This window comes from Triticum aestivum, chromosome 1B (assembly GCF_018294505.1).
Source record: "Triticum aestivum cultivar Chinese Spring chromosome 1B, IWGSC CS RefSeq v2.1, whole genome shotgun sequence".
Taxonomy (NCBI): Eukaryota; Viridiplantae; Streptophyta; class Magnoliopsida; order Poales; family Poaceae; genus Triticum; species Triticum aestivum.
In genome coordinates, this window is record NC_057795.1 from 561965572 (window position 1) to 561983899 (window position 18328).

At 44.4% G+C, this 18328-nt stretch overlaps 1 protein-coding gene across 1 annotated transcript; it reads left to right on the plus strand.

Moving 5' to 3' along the window:
- Positions 1-16329: 16329 nt before the first annotated feature.
- On the plus strand, positions 16330-18328 carry LOC123138361 (protein translation factor SUI1 homolog). Its single transcript, XM_044558329.1, has 5 exons — positions 16330-16529; positions 17232-17339; positions 17626-17837; positions 17922-17975; positions 18068-18328. The coding sequence occupies exons 2-5, from the start codon at positions 17303-17305 to the stop codon at positions 18110-18112; spliced, it is 348 nt and encodes a 115-aa protein (XP_044414264.1). The 5' UTR covers positions 16330-16529; positions 17232-17302; the 3' UTR covers positions 18113-18328.

Consider the following 18328-nt stretch of genomic DNA (forward strand, 5'->3'; position numbering starts at 1 on the left):
CAAAGCTTATTTTCTCCGCACTAATAAGTCATACATATTTAGAGAGCAATTTTTATTGCTTGCACCAATGACAACTTACTTGAAGGATCTTACTCAATCCATAGGTAGGTAAGGTGGACTCTCATGGCAAAACTGGGTTTACGAGTATTTGGAAGCACAAGTGGTATCTCTACTTGGTGCAAGGAATTTGGCTAGCATGAGGGAGAAAGGCAAGCTCAACATGTTTGGAAGGTCAATGACAATATACTTTAACTGAGATGTTGGAAAACATAAACCATTACGTTGTCTTCCTTGTCCAACATCAACTCTTTTAGCATGTCATACTTAATGAGTGCTTCACAATCATAAAAGATGTCCAAGATAATATATTTGTATGTGAACCTCTCTTTCCTTATTACTTCCTATTAATTGCAACGATGACCAAAACTACATTTGCCAACTCTCAACAACTTTTATGCCTCATACTTTCTATGTGTGAAGTCATCACTAACCATGTTATAAGCATATGAAACATATAAAAGTTCAGATTTATGACATTCAATTCATTCCCCCATTTACTCATAGGATATACATGAAGCGCATGAGTAAATGACAAACTACTCCAAAAGATATGAGTGAAGGACACTGAGTAGGCAAATAATTAACTAGCCATGGGAGGGTTCCTTTTCTATTCAAAATTTCGGATCCAATGATTTTATTCAGACAGCAAGTAAAACAAAATAAAATGACATTGCAAGGATAGCACAACTCATGTGAAGAAGCAAAAACTTAGGTTCAACCGATACTAACCGATAGTTGTTGAAGAAGAAAGGTGGGATGCGTAACGGGGCATCCCCAAGCTTAGATGTTTGAGACTTCTTGGAATATTATCTTGGGGTGCCTTGGGCATCCCCAAGCTTGAACTTTTGTATCTCCTTAATTCTTCTCATATCATGGTTTCTCTTTTTATCAAAAGCTTCATCCACACCAAACTCAACAAGAACTCGTGAGATAGGTTAGTATAAACCAATGCAAAACCTTATCATTTTCTACTTTAACAAATCACTATAATTATTATTCAACATTGCCTACCAAATGCCTCTGCATATTTAATACTCCTATCCTCAAATAGAATCATTAAACAAGCAAACATATGCAAACAATGCAAACATAACAGCAATCTGTCAAAACAGTACAGCCTGTAAAGAATGCAAGAGTATCAATACTTCCCTAACTCCAAAAATTATGAGAGAAAATTCCCACTGTAGTATATTTATCAGAGCTCATTATGCAAAAAGTTTCAACATTATATCATGCTCTGAATTTTCTAGGGAATTTTTGCAACAGCGGTAAACTTTCTGTTTTCAAACAGCAACATGTATACTAGCAAAATAAACATGGTAAAGGCTATCCTTGACATTTTTATTGAAAATAAAGATGCAAAACACTATTCTAAATAACAGCAAGCTAATACTAACAAAAGAAAATGACGCTCCAAGTAAAACACATATCACGTGACGAATAAAAATATAGCTCCGAGTAAGATGTACCGATAGTTTTGAAGACGAAAGAGGGGATGCCTTCCGGGGCATCCCCAAGCTTAGGCGCTTGAGTCTTCCTTGAATATTACCTTGGGGTGCCTTGTGCATCCCCAAGCTTAGGGTCTTTCCACTCCTTATTCTCCTCATATCGATATCTCACTCAAAACTTGAAAACTTCAATCACACAAAACTTAATGGAACTTCGTGAGATGGGTTAGTATGATAAACCATGCACTCTGGTACTGTAAAAGACAAGGTTCATAATTGTTTTCACATAATGCCTATTGTACCATATCATTTCTACCATTTATATTGAGAAATATAAGCCATAGAAACTAGAAAAGAAGCAAACTATGCAATGAAAACAGAATCTGTCAGAAACAGAACAGTCTGTAATAATATGAACAATAACCATACTTCTGCTACTCCAAAAATTATGAAATAAATTGGTGGACGTGAGGAATTTGTCTATTAATCTTCTTAAAAAATAATCAACTCAAAATCACTCTTATGGAAAAAATGACAGCTAATCTCGTGAGCGCAAAGTTTCTGTTTTTTACAGCAAGATCACATTAACTCTCACCCAAGTCTTCCCGAAGGTCTTACTTAGCACTTTATTGAAACAAAAGCTATAAAACATGATTACTACAGTAGATTAATCATGTAGACACACAAAAACAGTAAGGATAAATATTGGGTTTTCTCCCAACAAGCGCTTTTCTTTAATGCCTTTTAACTAGGCATGATGATTTCAATGATGCTCACATAAAAGATAAGAGTTGAAACATAAAAAGAGCATCATGAAGAATATGACTAGCACATTTAAATATAACTCACTTCCTATGCCTAGTGATTTTGTGAGCACACAATTTATAGGAACAAAAGTCAACTAGCATAGGAAGGCAAAAACAAGTATAACTTCAAAACTTTAAGCACATAGAGAGGAAACTTTATATTATTGCAACTCCTACAAGCACATATTCCTCCCTCATAATAATTTTCAGTAGCATCATGGATAGCAACTTTTTTCTCATACTCAATTGGAACCTCTTATGAAATAGTGGAATACTAACTAAAGTTGACACTCTTCCAAATCCACTTTCATAAATTTCGTACGAAGATTCAACACCCTCCAAGATAGTGGGATCACTAATTCCTAAAGTTGACACTCTTCCAAACCCACTTTAAATTATAGTATTATTCATACTCCAAAAGATCTAGGTGAAGTTCATGGAGCATTCTACAATTAATATAGACTAACAAATGTCCAAGCTTAAAATATATAAGTGAAGCGTACAAAGCATTCTATAAAACCATACTCAAACGATTTAAGTGAAGCACAAAGAGCAATTCTATAAGATCATACTTAAAAGATATAAGTGAAGAGCATGAAGTATTCTATAAATCAATGAAGAGCTGTCTCAAACTAGCATGATTCTTAAAAAATAAAAAATAAAAAAGGACACCAATCATGTGAACAAAACAAAAACCAAGGTATACCGATATTTGCTGAAGAAGAAAGATGGGATGCCAACCGGGGCATCCCCAAGCTTAGATGCTTGAGTATCCTTTGAAATATTTGCTTGGGGTGCCTTGGGAATCCCCAAGATTGAACTCTTGTCACTCTTTATTCTTCTCATATCGGTAACTCCTCGTTCTTCAAATACTTCATTCACAAAAACTTAAACAAAAACTTTGTGAGATCCGTTAGTGTAATAAAGCAAACTACCACTTTAAGGTACTGTAATTAACTCATTATTTGTTTATATTGGTGTTAAACCTACTGTATTCCAACTTCTCTATGGTTCATACCCTACATACTAGCCATAGATGCATCAAAATAAGCAAACAACACACGAAAAACAGAATCTGTTAAGAACAGGAGAGTCTGTAGTAATCTGGAAGTTTAGTAAACTTCTGTAACTCCAAAAATTATGAAATAAATTTGTCAATTTGAAAAAGTTTAACAGAAGTAATGTGCAAAAAGTTTCATACCCATTTGACTTTCCAGTAAAAAATGTAAATTCATGCACTACAGCCAAAGTTTCTGTTTTTGTTCTGCACATAGTAAGCAAGCAATCTTATCATACTAAAACCAAAGCTTGGCACATTATTTTTATAATACAATGGATATATACAAGGGGATAATTATTTACAGAGAAACTTCCATGAAAAATTCTACATTGTTTCTGTGAGCATGAACACAAGTGCTCAAGGTCGACCCTCACTTCTTCAATGCATAACTTTCCAATCACTTCTCTTTTTGAAAAACTTTTTTAGGCATGAGAGGCAAGTAAATATTTTTTTGGTATTTTCAATCTTTTGAATTTTTTTTGTATGGTTCACCCACAACTAGACAGAAACAAAAAGGAAAAACAAAATCTACTTAGTGAAGAAAGCAAACAAGCACACACGAGAATATCAACCCCACCCTATTGCTCCCCGGCAACGACGCCAGAAAAGAGCTTGATAATCCCCAAGTGCAGGGAATCATCGTAGCAATTCCCAAAGGTGGAGGTGATAAGTATGGAGTGTCGAACCCACAAGGAGCCAAAGGTAAGATCAATATTCTCTCAAGCCCTATCTGCCACTGATACGACTCTATGTGCACCGAACGTTTGCTTCCAACTAGAAACAAGAAATAAAACTGTGTTGTGGGTATAAAGAGGATAACTTTGTATAATATCGGAGAGCCAAAATATAAAAGTAGGTGCTGTTACCATAAAGTTAGAATATATTACTAAATAATGTAAATAGCGAGTGTGGAATAATGGTGGATCGGTGTGCGTAATTGTCCTAGGCAATTTCTAACGAGACCGGTGATCACTATTGCAATTTCATATGAGGGAGAGGCAAAAGCTAACATACTTTCTCTACTTGGATCATATGCACTTATGATTGGAACTCTAGCAAGTGTCCGCAAATACTAAAGATCATTAAGGTAAAACCCAACCATAGCATTAAAGCATAAAGTCCTCTTTATTCCCATACTCAACAACCCCCTTACTCGGGTTTGTGTTTCCGTCACTCACCAACCCACTATAAGCGAATCATGAACGTATTGCAACACCCTACAGCGGGAATCCCTCAAGCTTGCGCGAGACGGAGGGCACCATAGGACAGCATCAAAGTGAACATACAACTCATACCAATCTAGATCATCAATCAACCCAAAGACAAAAGGTATCTACTCAAAACATCATAGGATGGCAACACATCAAGAGAGAGGAGGAGAGGTTCCCCTCCCGATGGCACTCCGGTGCCACCAAGAGAGAGGAGGAGAGGTTCTCCCCCTTGTGCTTCCTCCTCCATGGCTTTCCTCCTCTGGTCCTTGGCCTTCATGGAGATGATGGCCCCTCTGAGATCCTCCTCCATGGCCTCCGGTGATGATGGCCCCCTCCGGCAGGGTGCCAGAGAGGGCCTAGATTGATTTCTCGTGGCTATAGAGGCTTGCGGCGGCGGAACTTCCGATCTAGGTTAATTCCCGAAGGTTTCTCTATTTATAGGAATTTTTGGCGTTGGTTTCACGTCAGGGAGGTCTCCGGGCTGTCCACGAGATAGGGGGCCGCGCCCTAGGGGGGGCGTAGCCCCCACTCTCGTGGGCAGCCCGAGACTCTTCTGGCCCAACTCCGATGCTCCGTGGTCTTCTTTTGGTCCATAAAATATCCTCAAAAATTGGCATGTCAATTGGACTCCGTTTGGTATCCCTTTTCTGTAAAATACAAAAACAAGGAGAAAACAGAAACTGACACTGGGCTCTAGGTTAATAGGTTAGTCCCAAAAATCATATAAAATGACATATAAATGCTTATAAAACATCATAGATGGATAATATAATAGCATGAATAATTCATAAATTATAGATACGTTGGAGACGTATCATACCCCCATTCCTTGCTAGGAGTGGGCAGAGTCCCTCTGCACCGCACTTGCACCAGAGGCCGGCCGCGCCATACTTGCATCGGACGCTCGTCATGCCGTTCGCATGGGTCGCGTCGTTCGCCTTGTCCGCGGCCCACTTGATGCCAACGCGCTGGTCGCTAGGCTCGACCGCCTCCTTGGCCTAGGTGTCCACCTTGGTGCAGTAGAGGAACATGACCGTCGCATCCTCGAGCTGGTGATCTCCAATGAAATAACCAACTTGGAGCTCGAGATCGCGCTCCAGATGTACCGCAAGCGTGTCGACCGCTTGGACGAACGCCTGCACGAGTTCAGGCAGAGCCAAGAGCTACCGTAGGCAAGGGCTGCTAGTCATGGTCTCATGGACGCGTTTTATTTTGTTGAGTCGTTTCGACGTGGATCGCTATGTATTCACAACAATGTGTGTATATATGCTTTCCATTCTGTATATGTGGATGATAACAGCTAGATACAAATTAGTGTACAAAAACAGATAGAAAATGGAATTCATAATATATATTAATAATTCATTAGTTCATCAGTTGCCGTACTATCAAGGGGGGCTCTCGATGAGTAGCTTGATCATATCGTTCGTAGAGATCTCAAACCATTGCAGCACCACATCATCTTTCTTGGTTCTTGTTTGGCATTTCTCTTGGTGTTTTAGAGCTTATGCTCATCTTCATGACAAGCTCGAGTTCATCAAAAATGGAGTTCACATGCATCTTCTATGATGTTTTCGATGTTGGGGTTTTGCCGATTCTCTTTGTGGGTCTTAGAGCTTATGGTCATCTTGATGACAAGCTTGAGTTCATCGAAAACGGAGTTCGCATGCATCTTCTATGATGTTTTCGATGTTGGAGGTTATGCCAGTTCTTCTCTTTTGGAGGGTTCACTCCTCTGTATCTTATGTTGTTGGATGCTACTCGTCGTCATCTATCCAACAAGCTTGAGTTTTCTCAATTTGGAGCTCATATGCAGAAGTTGTGGTAGTTTAGGCTTTATTGCATTCTCTGTTGTGTTCTTAAAAGCTTGAAGCAGTAGTACTGCTCTCTAGAGCGGTAGTACCACTTGTAAGCGGCAGTACCGCGGCCCTGTGCCTCGCGTAGTACCGTTGCTTCTGGGGATGCATTTTTTGTGTCGGGTTTCGTGGTAGTAGAGCAGTAGTACCACTTATAAGCGGTAAGCGGTACTACCTCTCCCCATGAGCGTTACTACCTCTCCAGGCGGTACTACCTCTCCACCCGAGTGGTACTACCTGTTGGGGCAGTACTACCTCTCCCCAGAGCAGTACTACCTGTCTGGCAGAACTACAACCCATGTTTTACTCTCTCGTTGGGCTGTTTTGACCGTGCTAAGTGGTAATACCACTCCCTGATACGTCTCCAACGTATCTATAATTCTTTATTGTTCCATGCTATTATATTATCTGTTTTGGATGTTTTATATGCATTAATATGCTATTTTATATTATTTTTGGGACTAACCTATTAACCAAGAGCCCAGTGCCAGTTCCTGTTTTTTCCTTGTTTTTTGAGTTTCGCAGAAAAAGAATACCAAACGGAATAAAACATTCGCGATGATTTTTCTTGGACCAGAAGACAACCAGGAGACTTGGAGATGAAGTCAGAAGAGCCACAGACGGCCAGAAGGACGGAGGGCGCGCCCCCCACCGTTGTGGGCCCCTCGTGACCCTCCTGGCCTAATTCTTTCGCCTATATATTCCCATATATCCCCAAACCAATAGGGGCATCCACAAAAACACTTTTCCGCCTCCGCAACCTTCTGTACCCGTGAGATCCCATCAAGGGGCCTTTTCCGGCGTCCTGCTAGAGGGGGATTCGATTATGGAGGGTTTCCACATCAACTCTATTGCCCTTCCGATGAAGCGTGAGTAGTTTACCACAGACCTATGGGTCCATTGCTAGTAGCTAGATGGCTTCTTCTCTCTCTTTGATTCTCAATACCATGTTCTCCTCGATGTTCTTGGAGATCTATTCGATGTAATACTTTTTTGCGGTGTGTTTGCCGAGATCCGACGAATTGTGGATTTATGATCAGCTTATCTATGAATATTATTTGAATTTTCTCTAATTTATTATATGCATGATTTGATATCTTTGTGATTCTCTTCGAACTATTGGTTTGGTTTGGCCAACTAGATTGGTTTTTCTTGCAATGGGAGAAGTGCTTAGCTTTGGGTTCAATCTCTCAATGTCCTTTCCCAGTGACAGTAGGGGCAGCAAGGCACGTATTATATTGTTGCCATCGAGGATAAAAAGATGGGGTTTTCATCATATTGCTTGAGTTAATTCCTCTACATCATGTCATCTTACTTAATGCGTTACTCCGTTCATTATGAACTTAATACTCTAGATGCATGTTGGATAGCGGTCGATGTGTGGAGTAATAGTAGTAGATGTAGAATTGTTTCGGTCTACTTGACACAGACATTGTGCCTACATTCATGATCATTGCCTTAGATATTGTCATAACTTTGCGCTTTTCTATCAATTGCTCGGCAGTAATTTGTTCACCCACGTATTGTTTGCTATCTTGAGATAAGCCTCTAGTAAAACCTATGACCCCCGGGTCTATTTTCCATCATACAAGTTTCCGATCTAAAATATTAGTTTCCGATCTACTATTCTTGCAATCTTTTGCTTTTCGATCTATAAACCAAAGAATACCAGAAATATGTACTTTATCATTTATCTATCTATATCAGATCTCACTTTTGCAAGTAACCGTGAAGGGATTGACAACCCCTTTATCGCGTTGGGTGCAAGTTTGTTTGATTGTTTGTGGAGGTATTCAGTGATTTGTGCGTTGTCTCCTATAGGATTGATCCCTTGGTTCTCAAACTAAGGGAAATACTTATCTCTACTTTGTTGCATCACCCTTTCCTCTTCAAGGGAAAAACCAACGCAAGCTCAAGAAGTAGCACTCCCACGAGCGGTAGTACCGCTTGTGCACGACCTGAGTGCATAATAGTTGGATTCGGGGGTGTCTATAAAAGGGGGTCTTCTTCCACATTGAACCTTATCCCTTTAGCTCGTCTTTGCCCCCCACTGTTGACCTTCTTCGAGCTTGCTATGTCTTAATCCCTCCATGGATTCTTGATAGTTTTCGAGGGGAAAGAGAGAGGAGATCTAGATCCACATTTACACCAATCACTTTCTCCTCTATGTGAGAGGAACCCCTTGGGTCTAGATCTTGGAGTTCTTGGTGTTCTCCTTCTTGTTCTTCCTCTCATTTTCCTCCATAGCTTTTGTTGCTTTGGTGGGATTTGGGAGTGAGGGACTTGGGCACTCCGTGTGCCCTTGCCATTGCATTTGGTGCATCGGTTTGAGTTCTCCACAATGGCACATGGAAGTTACAAGTTGAGAAGCTTATTACTCTTGGGTGCTTGGTACCCTTGAGCTTGTTCCTCTTGGGTGCTTGGGCGCCCTAGACGGTTGGTGGTGTTCGGAGCTCAATCATTATGGTGTATAGCTCCGGGGAAGCATCGGGGTCTCCAATTAGGTTATGGAGATCGCCCTGGGCAATTTGATAGGTACAGGTGACCGCCCCCAGGGTTGCCAAAGTGCACGAGTTCAGTGAGTGCCCCAAGGGTTGCCATTTGTATGGGTTCGGTGACCACCCTCAAGGATCCCTTAATGGAATCACGACATCTTGCATTGTGCGAGGGCGTGAGGAGATTACAGTGGCCCTGGTGGCTTCTTGGGGAGCATTGTGCCCCCACACAGTTCCAAACGGAGATTAGCATCCGCAAGGGTGTGAACTTCGGGATACATCGTCGTCTCCGCGTGCCTTGGTTATCTCTTACCCGAGCCCTTTACTTATGCACTTTACTTTGTGATAGTCATAGTGTTTCATGTTATATATCTTGCTATCACATAGTTGTTTATCTTGCTTAGCATAAGTTGTTGGTGCACATAGGTGAGCCTAGTTGTTGTAGGTTTTGTGCTTGACAATTTAACTACTAGGTTTATTCCGCATTTGTTCAAGCCTAAACCGTAATTATTTTAAAGCGCCTATTCACCCCCCCCCCTCTAGGCGTCGTCCTTGATCTTTCACCCTCCCACATATATATAGGTGGGAGGGAGGGAGGAGCAGCCAAAGAAGGCGCCCAAGTAGGAGGAATCCTACTTGGAGTCCCTCCCAAGGCGCGCCCTGCCTTATATAGGTTCGAGGGAAAGGCAGGGGAGGGTGACGCCCCCCCCCCCCCTTCCTTTCTCCCATGAGAGGAAAAGGCGGGAGGGGCTAGCCCTCTCCCCTTTCCTTCCCCAGGGCCGGCCGGCCAGGGAGAGGGGTGCACCAGCCCCCCGTGGGTTGGTTTGTCCCTCCCTTGGCCCATTAAGCCCATATCACCAACCGGGGGTGTCCGGAACCCCTTTCGGTGACCCGATGGCTACCCGGTGCATACCGAAACCCTTCCGGTATCCGAATACCATCGTCATATATATCAATCTTTACCTCTCGACCATTTCGAGACTCCTCGTCATGTCTGTGATCTCATTCGTGACTCCGAACAATATTTGGTCACCAAATCATATAACTCATATAATACTATATCGTCAACGAACGTTAAGCGTGCAGACCCTACGGGTTCGAGAACTATGTAGACATGACCAAGACACCTCTCCGGTCAATAACTAATAGCGTAACCTGGATTCCCATATTGACTCCTACATATTCTACGAAGATCTTTATTGGTCGAACCGTTATGACAACATACGTAATTCCCTTTGTCCATCGGTATGTTACTTGCCCGAGATTCGACCGCCGGTATCTTCATACCTAGTTTAATCTCGTTACCAGGAAGTCTCTTTACTTGTTCTGTAATACATCACCTCGTGAGTAACTCCTTAGTCATTTGCTTGCAAGCTTATGATGTGTATTACCGAGAGGGCCCAAAGATACCTCTCCGATACTCGGAGTGACAAATCCTAATCTCGATCTATGCCAACTCAACAAACACCTACAGAGATACATGTAGAGCATCTTTATGATCACCCAGTCACGTTGTGACGCTTGATAGCACAAGGTATTCCCCTGGTATCCGGGAGTTGCATAATCTCATAGTCGAAGGAATATGTATTTGTCATGAAGAAAGCAATAGCAATAAAACAGAACGATCATTATGCTAAGCTAACGGATGGGTCTTGTCCATCACATCATTCTCCTAATGATGTGATACCGTTATCAAATGACAAAAAATGTCCATGGTTAGGAAACCTTAACCATCTTTGATCAACGAGCTAGTCTAGTAGAGGCTTACTAGGGACACGGTGTTTGTTTATGTATTCACACATGTATTTAAGTTTCCGATCAATACAATTCTAACATGAATAGTAAACCTTTATCATGAATAAGGAAATATAAATAACAGCTTTATTATTGCCTCTAGGGCATATTTCCTTCAAATTTAACCTAAAAAGCCATTTTTGACAGATTGCTCACCGAGGAATGATCAGCTATCTGAAGCCCTTTCCCAGACAAAGGGGAAGTTGGATGCCGCTGTGACGCCCGGGTAGTTAAGCTACAGTAACCCTCTGCTAATGATGCCACATCACTTCGAATATTGTTGCTAATTTCGCGTTAGTTCGGAATCGATTCAAATTCAATATAAAAATCAAGTAAAACATTTTAAGTTTTGAAAAGTCAAAACTAAAATGTGCAAACTATGGCAAATAATCTCTAGGTAATACTGTTGAAGAAACCACACTTTTATAAAATAATTAATGCACTAAAATAAATAAAATAGCAGCAAAAACAATTTATGAAATGCATTTTACAATTAATAAAATATTAAAATATTTTATTAGGGTAACATAATTATTATGGTAGTAGTATATTTGTTAATACTAATTTAGGTGTTAGTGGTAACTTTTGTAAAACTAAATTTAAAAATAAACTAAAAGAAAACAGAAAAGGATGATTAAAAAGATAAACAAAACAAAAGCAAACAAAACAAAAATAGAAAATAAACAAAGGCTAAAAAGACCCCCCTGCTGGGCCGTGGCCCAGCTGGCCACCAGGCCAGGCCCAACCGGCCACCCACTCGCCCCATAACCCCCCGCTAGCCCAAACCCTAACCTAATCGCACCCCATTCCCCCCACGAACGAATCCCTCTCCTTCCTCTGTTCCTCCCGATCTAGATTGGGGGAACTGCCCCCGACGCCGCCGGTTGCCGCCCCGCCACGCCTCCGTCCTCCCCCGCGGAGTCACCTCGCTGGCGCCACCCCTCCGGGCCTCGTTCCTCTTCCCCCTGCACCGCGTCGTCTTCCCCGAGATCCACGCGCGCTCCTCCATGGCGTTCGCCGTCGTCCGCCGCCGACCCCGTCTCTTCGTCGCCGGCCATCCCCGAGCCTTGCCGACTCCCGTTCCCCTGCAACGCTGGTGAGGCCTCGGCCTCCGCCTTTCCTCCTCCCCCCTTTCCCTCTGTATAGGACGTCGTCGTGCCCACGACATGCGCCCGCGCCCAATGCACGCATGCACCACGCCCGCCACGGTCCTGTTCGCCGTACCTTCGCCCGCACCGTGCCCTCACCTGCGGCCGCGGTCGCATCCGTTCTGCCCCTGGCCCCCACTCCGCCTTGGTGCCGCCTCGCTTCCGCGCTGTGGCCGACCCTCTGCTACTAGCCGGCTCCGGCCGCCCTCTGTCCTGCTTCGCCTACCCCGCTGCCGGCCTTGACCATGGCCTCGCCGGGGCCAGGTCCGGCCGCCGCTGCCCCTCCTCTTTGCGCGTTCGTGCATAGGAGGAAGGTGGCCTGAGCCACTTACAGGTGGGGCCCTCCCCCTGTAAATCAGATAAAATGAAAAGAGTAGAGAAAAACGAAAATGGAAAATAAAAGGAAATAGTAAAGTGAATTAATTAATTTGTAATATAATTAGTTTAATTAATTAACCTTGCTTAATTTGACCTAATTATCTAGGTTAAGTGTTTAATCCTATTTTAATTAAACTGTGACTATGACAGTGGGTCCTGCATGTCAATTTGACCAGTTAAACACCATGTTGACTGCTGACATCCTGCTGATGTCATGCTGATGCAGTAAACCTGTTTTTGAAATAAACTAAATCTGTAAATTACAAAAATGTAATAAAACTTTGAAAATCAATATAAAATAAACCGTACCTCGGATGAAAATACTTTGTACGTGAAAGTTGCTCAGAACGACGAGATGAATCCAGATACGCAGCCCGTTCGTCCGCCACGCGCCCCTAGCATAGTGAACCTACAACATTTCACCTCCGGTTCATCTGTTCGAAAACGCAAAACGCCAGAGATACTTTCCCGGATGTTTCCCCCCTTCGTCCGTATCACCTACTACCGCGTTAGGGCACACCTAGCACCGCGTATTGCCATGTTACGCTTTGTGATGCTTTGATTGCTCTGTTATTTATTGTGTTCCCTCTCCGTTACTTCTCTCTGATAGACCCCGAGACTGTCGGCGACCCCCAGTTCGACTACGGTGTTGATGACTCGTCCTTCTTGCCAGAGCAACCAGGCAAGCCCCCCCTTGATCACCGGATATTGCCTATTCTTCTCTATACTGCTTGCATTAGAGTAGTGTAGCATGTTACTGCTCGGTTACTCCTATTCTGTTGCATAGCCTGTCATTGTTGCTACAGTCATTGATACCTTACCCGCAATCCTAAATGCTTAGTATAGGATGCTAGTTTATCATCATTGGCCCTACATTCTTGTCGGTCTACCTTGCTATACTATCGGGCCGTGATCACTTGGGAGGTGATCACGGGTATATACTATACATATATACATACTATACACATGGTGACTAAAGTCGGGTCCACTCGAAGAGTACCCGCGAGTGATTCACGGATTGGGGGCTGAAAGGACCTTTGTCCCAACGGCCCTCTGTGTGGATCTTTGTGGCGGAGCGACATGGCAGGTTGAGACCACCTAGGCGAGAGGTGGGCCTGGCCCTGGTCGGCGTCCGTGGTTACTTCTTAATAACATGCTTAACGAGATCTTGGTATTTGATCTGAGTCTGGCCACTGACCTATACGCACTAGCCAACTACGCGGGAACAGTTATGGGCACTCGACGTCGTGGTATCAGCCGAAGCCTTCTTGACGTCAACGACGGAGCGGCGCGTACCGGATTGGACTGGAACGCCTGCTCTTGTATTAGGGAGGCTAGGTCTGCTTCCGACCGCCCTCGCAACGTGCAGGTGTGCAATGGGCGATGGGCCCAGACCCCTGCGCGCATAGGATTTAGACCGGTGTGCTGACCTCTCTGTTGTGCCTAGGTGGGGCTGCGACGTGTTGATCTTCCGAGGCCGGACATGACCCAGGAAAGTGTGTCCGGCCAAATGGGATCGAGTGTGTTGGGTTATGTGGCGCACCCCTGCAGGGAAGTTTATCTATTCGAATAGCCGTGTCCCTCGGTAAAAGGACGACCCGGAGTTGTACCTTGACCTTATGACAACTAGAACCGGATACTTAATAAAACACACCCAGACAAGTTCCACAGACAACCCGGTGATCGCTTTTCCACAGGGCGACAAGGAGGGGATCGCCGTGTAGGATTATGCTATGTGATGCTACTTGGAGGACTTCAGTCTACTCTCTTCTACATGCTACAAGACGGAGGCTGCCAGAAGCGTAGTCTTCGACAGGATTAGTTATCCCCCTCTTATTCTGGCATTCTGCGGTTCAATCCACTGATATGGCCCTTTACACATATACCCATGCATATGTAGTGTAGCTCCTTGCTTGCGAGTACTTTGGATGAGTACTCACGGTTGCTTTTCTCCCCCTTTTCCCCCTTTCCCTTCTACCTGGTTGCCGCAACCAGTCGATGGAGCCCAGGAGCCAGACGCCACCTTCGTCGACGACGACTACTACACCGGAGGTGCCTACTACTACGTGCAGGCTGCTGAAGACGACCAGGAGTAGTTTAGGAGGATCCCAGGCAGGAGGCCTGCGCCTCTTTCGATATGTATCCCAGTTTGTGCTAGCCTTCTTAAGGCAAACTTGTTTAACTTATGTCTGTACTCAGATATTGATGCTTCCGCTGACTCGTTTATGATCGAGCACTTGTATTCGAGCCCTCGAGGCCCCTGGCTTGTATTGTGATGCTTGTATGACTTATTTATGTTTTTAGAGTTGTGTTGTGGTATCTTCCCGTGAGTCCCTGATCTTGATCGTACACGTTTGCGTGCATGATTAGTGTACGATTGAATCGGGGGCGTCACAGCCACCTTGGCCGAGGTGGGGCAGGTGAAAAGGCACCAGGAAGGCGCACAGTAAGTGCTTGTTTGGCATATAAAGTTGTCGCTATGGAGATCATGAGATGGTCTGACAACATAATCCGATGTAGCAGCGGAAGCCCTAGGTCATCTTGAAAGAAATCTTAAGCAGGCCCATGAGGATTTGATGTATACGGAATCACGACACCAGGCCAACCAACATGTACTAACCCAAAGGAGGGATGGTACTAATGCACAGAGGGCAGAAAATGCCTGACAGACCCAAGAGATTGAGAGTTTAAAAGCTCAACTGGCTGCTGCCGAGGCAAATAATCGTCAAACGGATGAGATGATTTTTGGTAAGTTTTGATTTCGAGAATCATTCCTGAGTGTGTCAATTACCCGAGGTAATTAGCAGGCTAACTCATGTTTCTTGCCAGCTTCTATGTCCGGCCAACCCTTGATGTCCGAGGTCCGAACCCCGAAGATATGGTAGCTCATCTATCCATGGCGCACGAGAGTGCGCTGAAATCGATGAAGGATGTCTTCAAGGCTTTATGGCCCGAGGTGGAGCACGTGCCCGAAGACATGGTTGTCCTAGACGAACATCTGAAAAGGGCTCGACGCTGGATCCAAGCTTGGAAGGTGCCCGCCTGCCGGGAAGGGCCGAGTATACATGTGTTGATACGACGTACCTGGCCAAGGTAGGACCTATGGGGCGGGAAGAAATACGCACTAGTCACCTACGAGAGTGTCATGCCTGCTGCTCGGTTTTCACAGAAGGACTGCACTCTAGTCACCTTAATAGATGGGCTAGACTAGGTGTAAATAAATGATTATGTATGACTCTATGTATCAAAGTACTTTACGTCATAATTCAAACTGCGCATCCAAACTCTGTCAGACAGCAATTGGCTTCTACCTTCTCGGCCACTAAAGCGAGGAGTGTCCCTTAATACTGCCCGAAGTAATCAAACCAGGTGCTTCACGAAACGAGGCAATCCGGCTATATGGTTCGAACGACAAGAGTGAGGCAGAGAGTTATGTTATATTACTTTTTAACGTAAAAAACATCTTCCGAGAAAAATAGTTCTTCCAACAGTTCCTTTCCTCGGTGGTTACCTCGGGGGTAAAGCCCCTGGTCGGGGTTTGAAAGACCCCCTCCACTTTATTCCTATGCCGTTAGTGGACACCTACCACTTTTCACCGGTTAGAGAGGCCCTCTTTAATACATTAAGAAAATATGTTCACAGGATGGCCGAACGATTCGAACGTTTAAGAGTGCTTGCTTTCGGCTTTGTCCGTCAGAGGCACTACACCGGCTGACCCGAGAACAATAATCACAGCGATGCTCCCTTTGCCCCTTAGCCGACCCGAATCGGGAATGTAACGAGCAAGCACACGAGCAGGCAACCCAGCTTGGCAAAAATCTTAAGTCCAATCGATGCATATTTTGGCTTGAAAGACAATGCTAATTATCTTCTCCAATCCGAGTGTTCCATTGCCGTATTTTTCGTTGGGAGGTCCCTTTAAATTTGATTGAACCTTCAGTGGTTATCGGCATCCTTAATTAATTAATTACTCCGTGTAATAACAATTTCCTGGCAATTAAAGAATAGTCATGAATAATAAAATCTGGCTTTTTCCGGATGGGTCGGAGGGAATCCAGAACCCTAGAGCCGTGTACAGCTCCTCCCCCCTGTCCCTCTCTCTGCATAAGGCGGTTTGCCTAATTATACGTTTCCTCCCACTATAAGTGCGCGACACCTCCCGGCCGGCCAAGCTCACATCCGCCTCTCTCTCTCTCTCTCTTTCTCTCTCGCACCGCACCGCACCGCACCGCGTCCCCTCCCTCTCCTGTCGCGTGCGCTCGGCCAGCAAAAGGTAACCACCCGCTTTCCTCTCCCCGATTAAATCCGCGTGCTAGCTTCCTCCAAGATTTGGGGATCTTTAGGCGTCTCGTCGCGGGCTCTCGATCGCTCCGCGCTCCTGCGGTTAGTGTTTCCGGAGGCCGGCGGATCTAGCGGCGGGGGCGTGGGGGGATTTTTGGTGCCCGGATGTGACGCGATTTTTTCTCGATTTCGCGTTCGTGGAGTCTGAGAAGTCGGTGTGGATGAGGCGATCTGTGCCGGTTTAGTTGTCGGCTGGTCAGACTCTGGGACATTTCTTATCTTGGTGATTAAAAAAGTTGGGGAATTATTATTTTTACGGATCGATGGTTGTTCTCGCGATCTGTTGTGCCAGAACTCCGTATATAGCTTAGGTTGATGCGATTCGTTCGCGTATGGGAGAACTTGGTCTCGTTAGTGGCTGGGAAATGGTTAGATGCGTCGATTTGTGGCACCATGCGCATCTCGGATTCCTGTAATCCTCGGGAGAGTTTCATCTCTGTTCATCTGTTAACGGAGAGGTCTGTAGATCTGTTGAACTGTTTCGTTTTGGTCGATGAAGCTGCTAGGTTTCGGTCAGGCATGAGGGTACCTGGTTTGCCTCGGCCCTGCATATGGCTTTCACTTGTTATTTGTTTCTCAACGTTTAGTCATCATTTATTGAATGGCATGTGAAGGATGTTGTGATTTTGTGCAGCTTCCACATAAAGGCCAACAAGAGAAACCTTAATCTGTTGGGTGCCAGTCAAACCTCAACAACAAAGTTTCATGTCTGATCTCGACGTTACTCTGCCATCTGCCTTCGGTATGCTTCCATCACTCACATCCATGCCTGTTGCTTCTCATGAAATAAATGCTAAATTGGACATTCTGTAGTTTGATGTATATAATTTGTCACTTTGAGCTTCTCAAAACTTGTTGTAGTAAAAAAATTGGGAAATTTGAGTGTAGTCAGTCACTTGATCATCCTAAACAATGGTTCGGTGTTCAATCTGGTCCCCCTTTCATGATACTTCATGTTGCTCATCTTGACCTTAGTATGTACATGAGCTCTGCCTACATGTTTCCTGACATGGTGTCACCCTTTGTAGATCCTTTTGCTGAGGCAAATGCTGAGGATGCTGGTGCAGGCCCCGGCGCAAAAGATTATGTGCATGTGCGCATCCAGCAGCGCAACGGCAGGAAGAGTCTGACCACTGTCCAGGGCCTGAAGAAGGAGTTCAGCTACAACAAGATCCTCAAGGATCTCAAGAAGGAATTCTGCTGCAATGGCACAGTAGTCCAGGATCCGGAGCTAGGCCAGGTATGATACAGCCGGCCGTGCTTCAATTGCTTCTCAATTCTCTGCCTGATGTTGGTACACTGACTAGAATTTAACTGTCTGCAGGTCATTCAGCTTCAGGGTGATCAGCGTAAGAATGTTGCTACTTTCCTAGTCCAGGTAACTATTCGACTTCTCCCAAGATGAACATCATTTATCATTCTGTCAAATGTTTCTGTGACTGATCATATCGTCCTTTCTGTTTTGCAAAGGCTGGGATTGCGAAGAAGGAGCTCATCAAGATCCACGGCTTCTAAGCCGAAGCCGCCTCCGATAAATGCTCGAACCGCCAGCCGGCTCTTCTCTATATTGAAGGCATAAGGCATATATATATTGCCGCCCGCTTGTCGAACTGTGTCTTGCTTGATGCAAGTTGTGTTGTCGCCTGATTATTATGCTGCTGCTGTACCGGCATATCAGTATGGTTTGTCTAAGATGTTGCCGACTGAATAAAAATCCGTATCGTTTGGCTA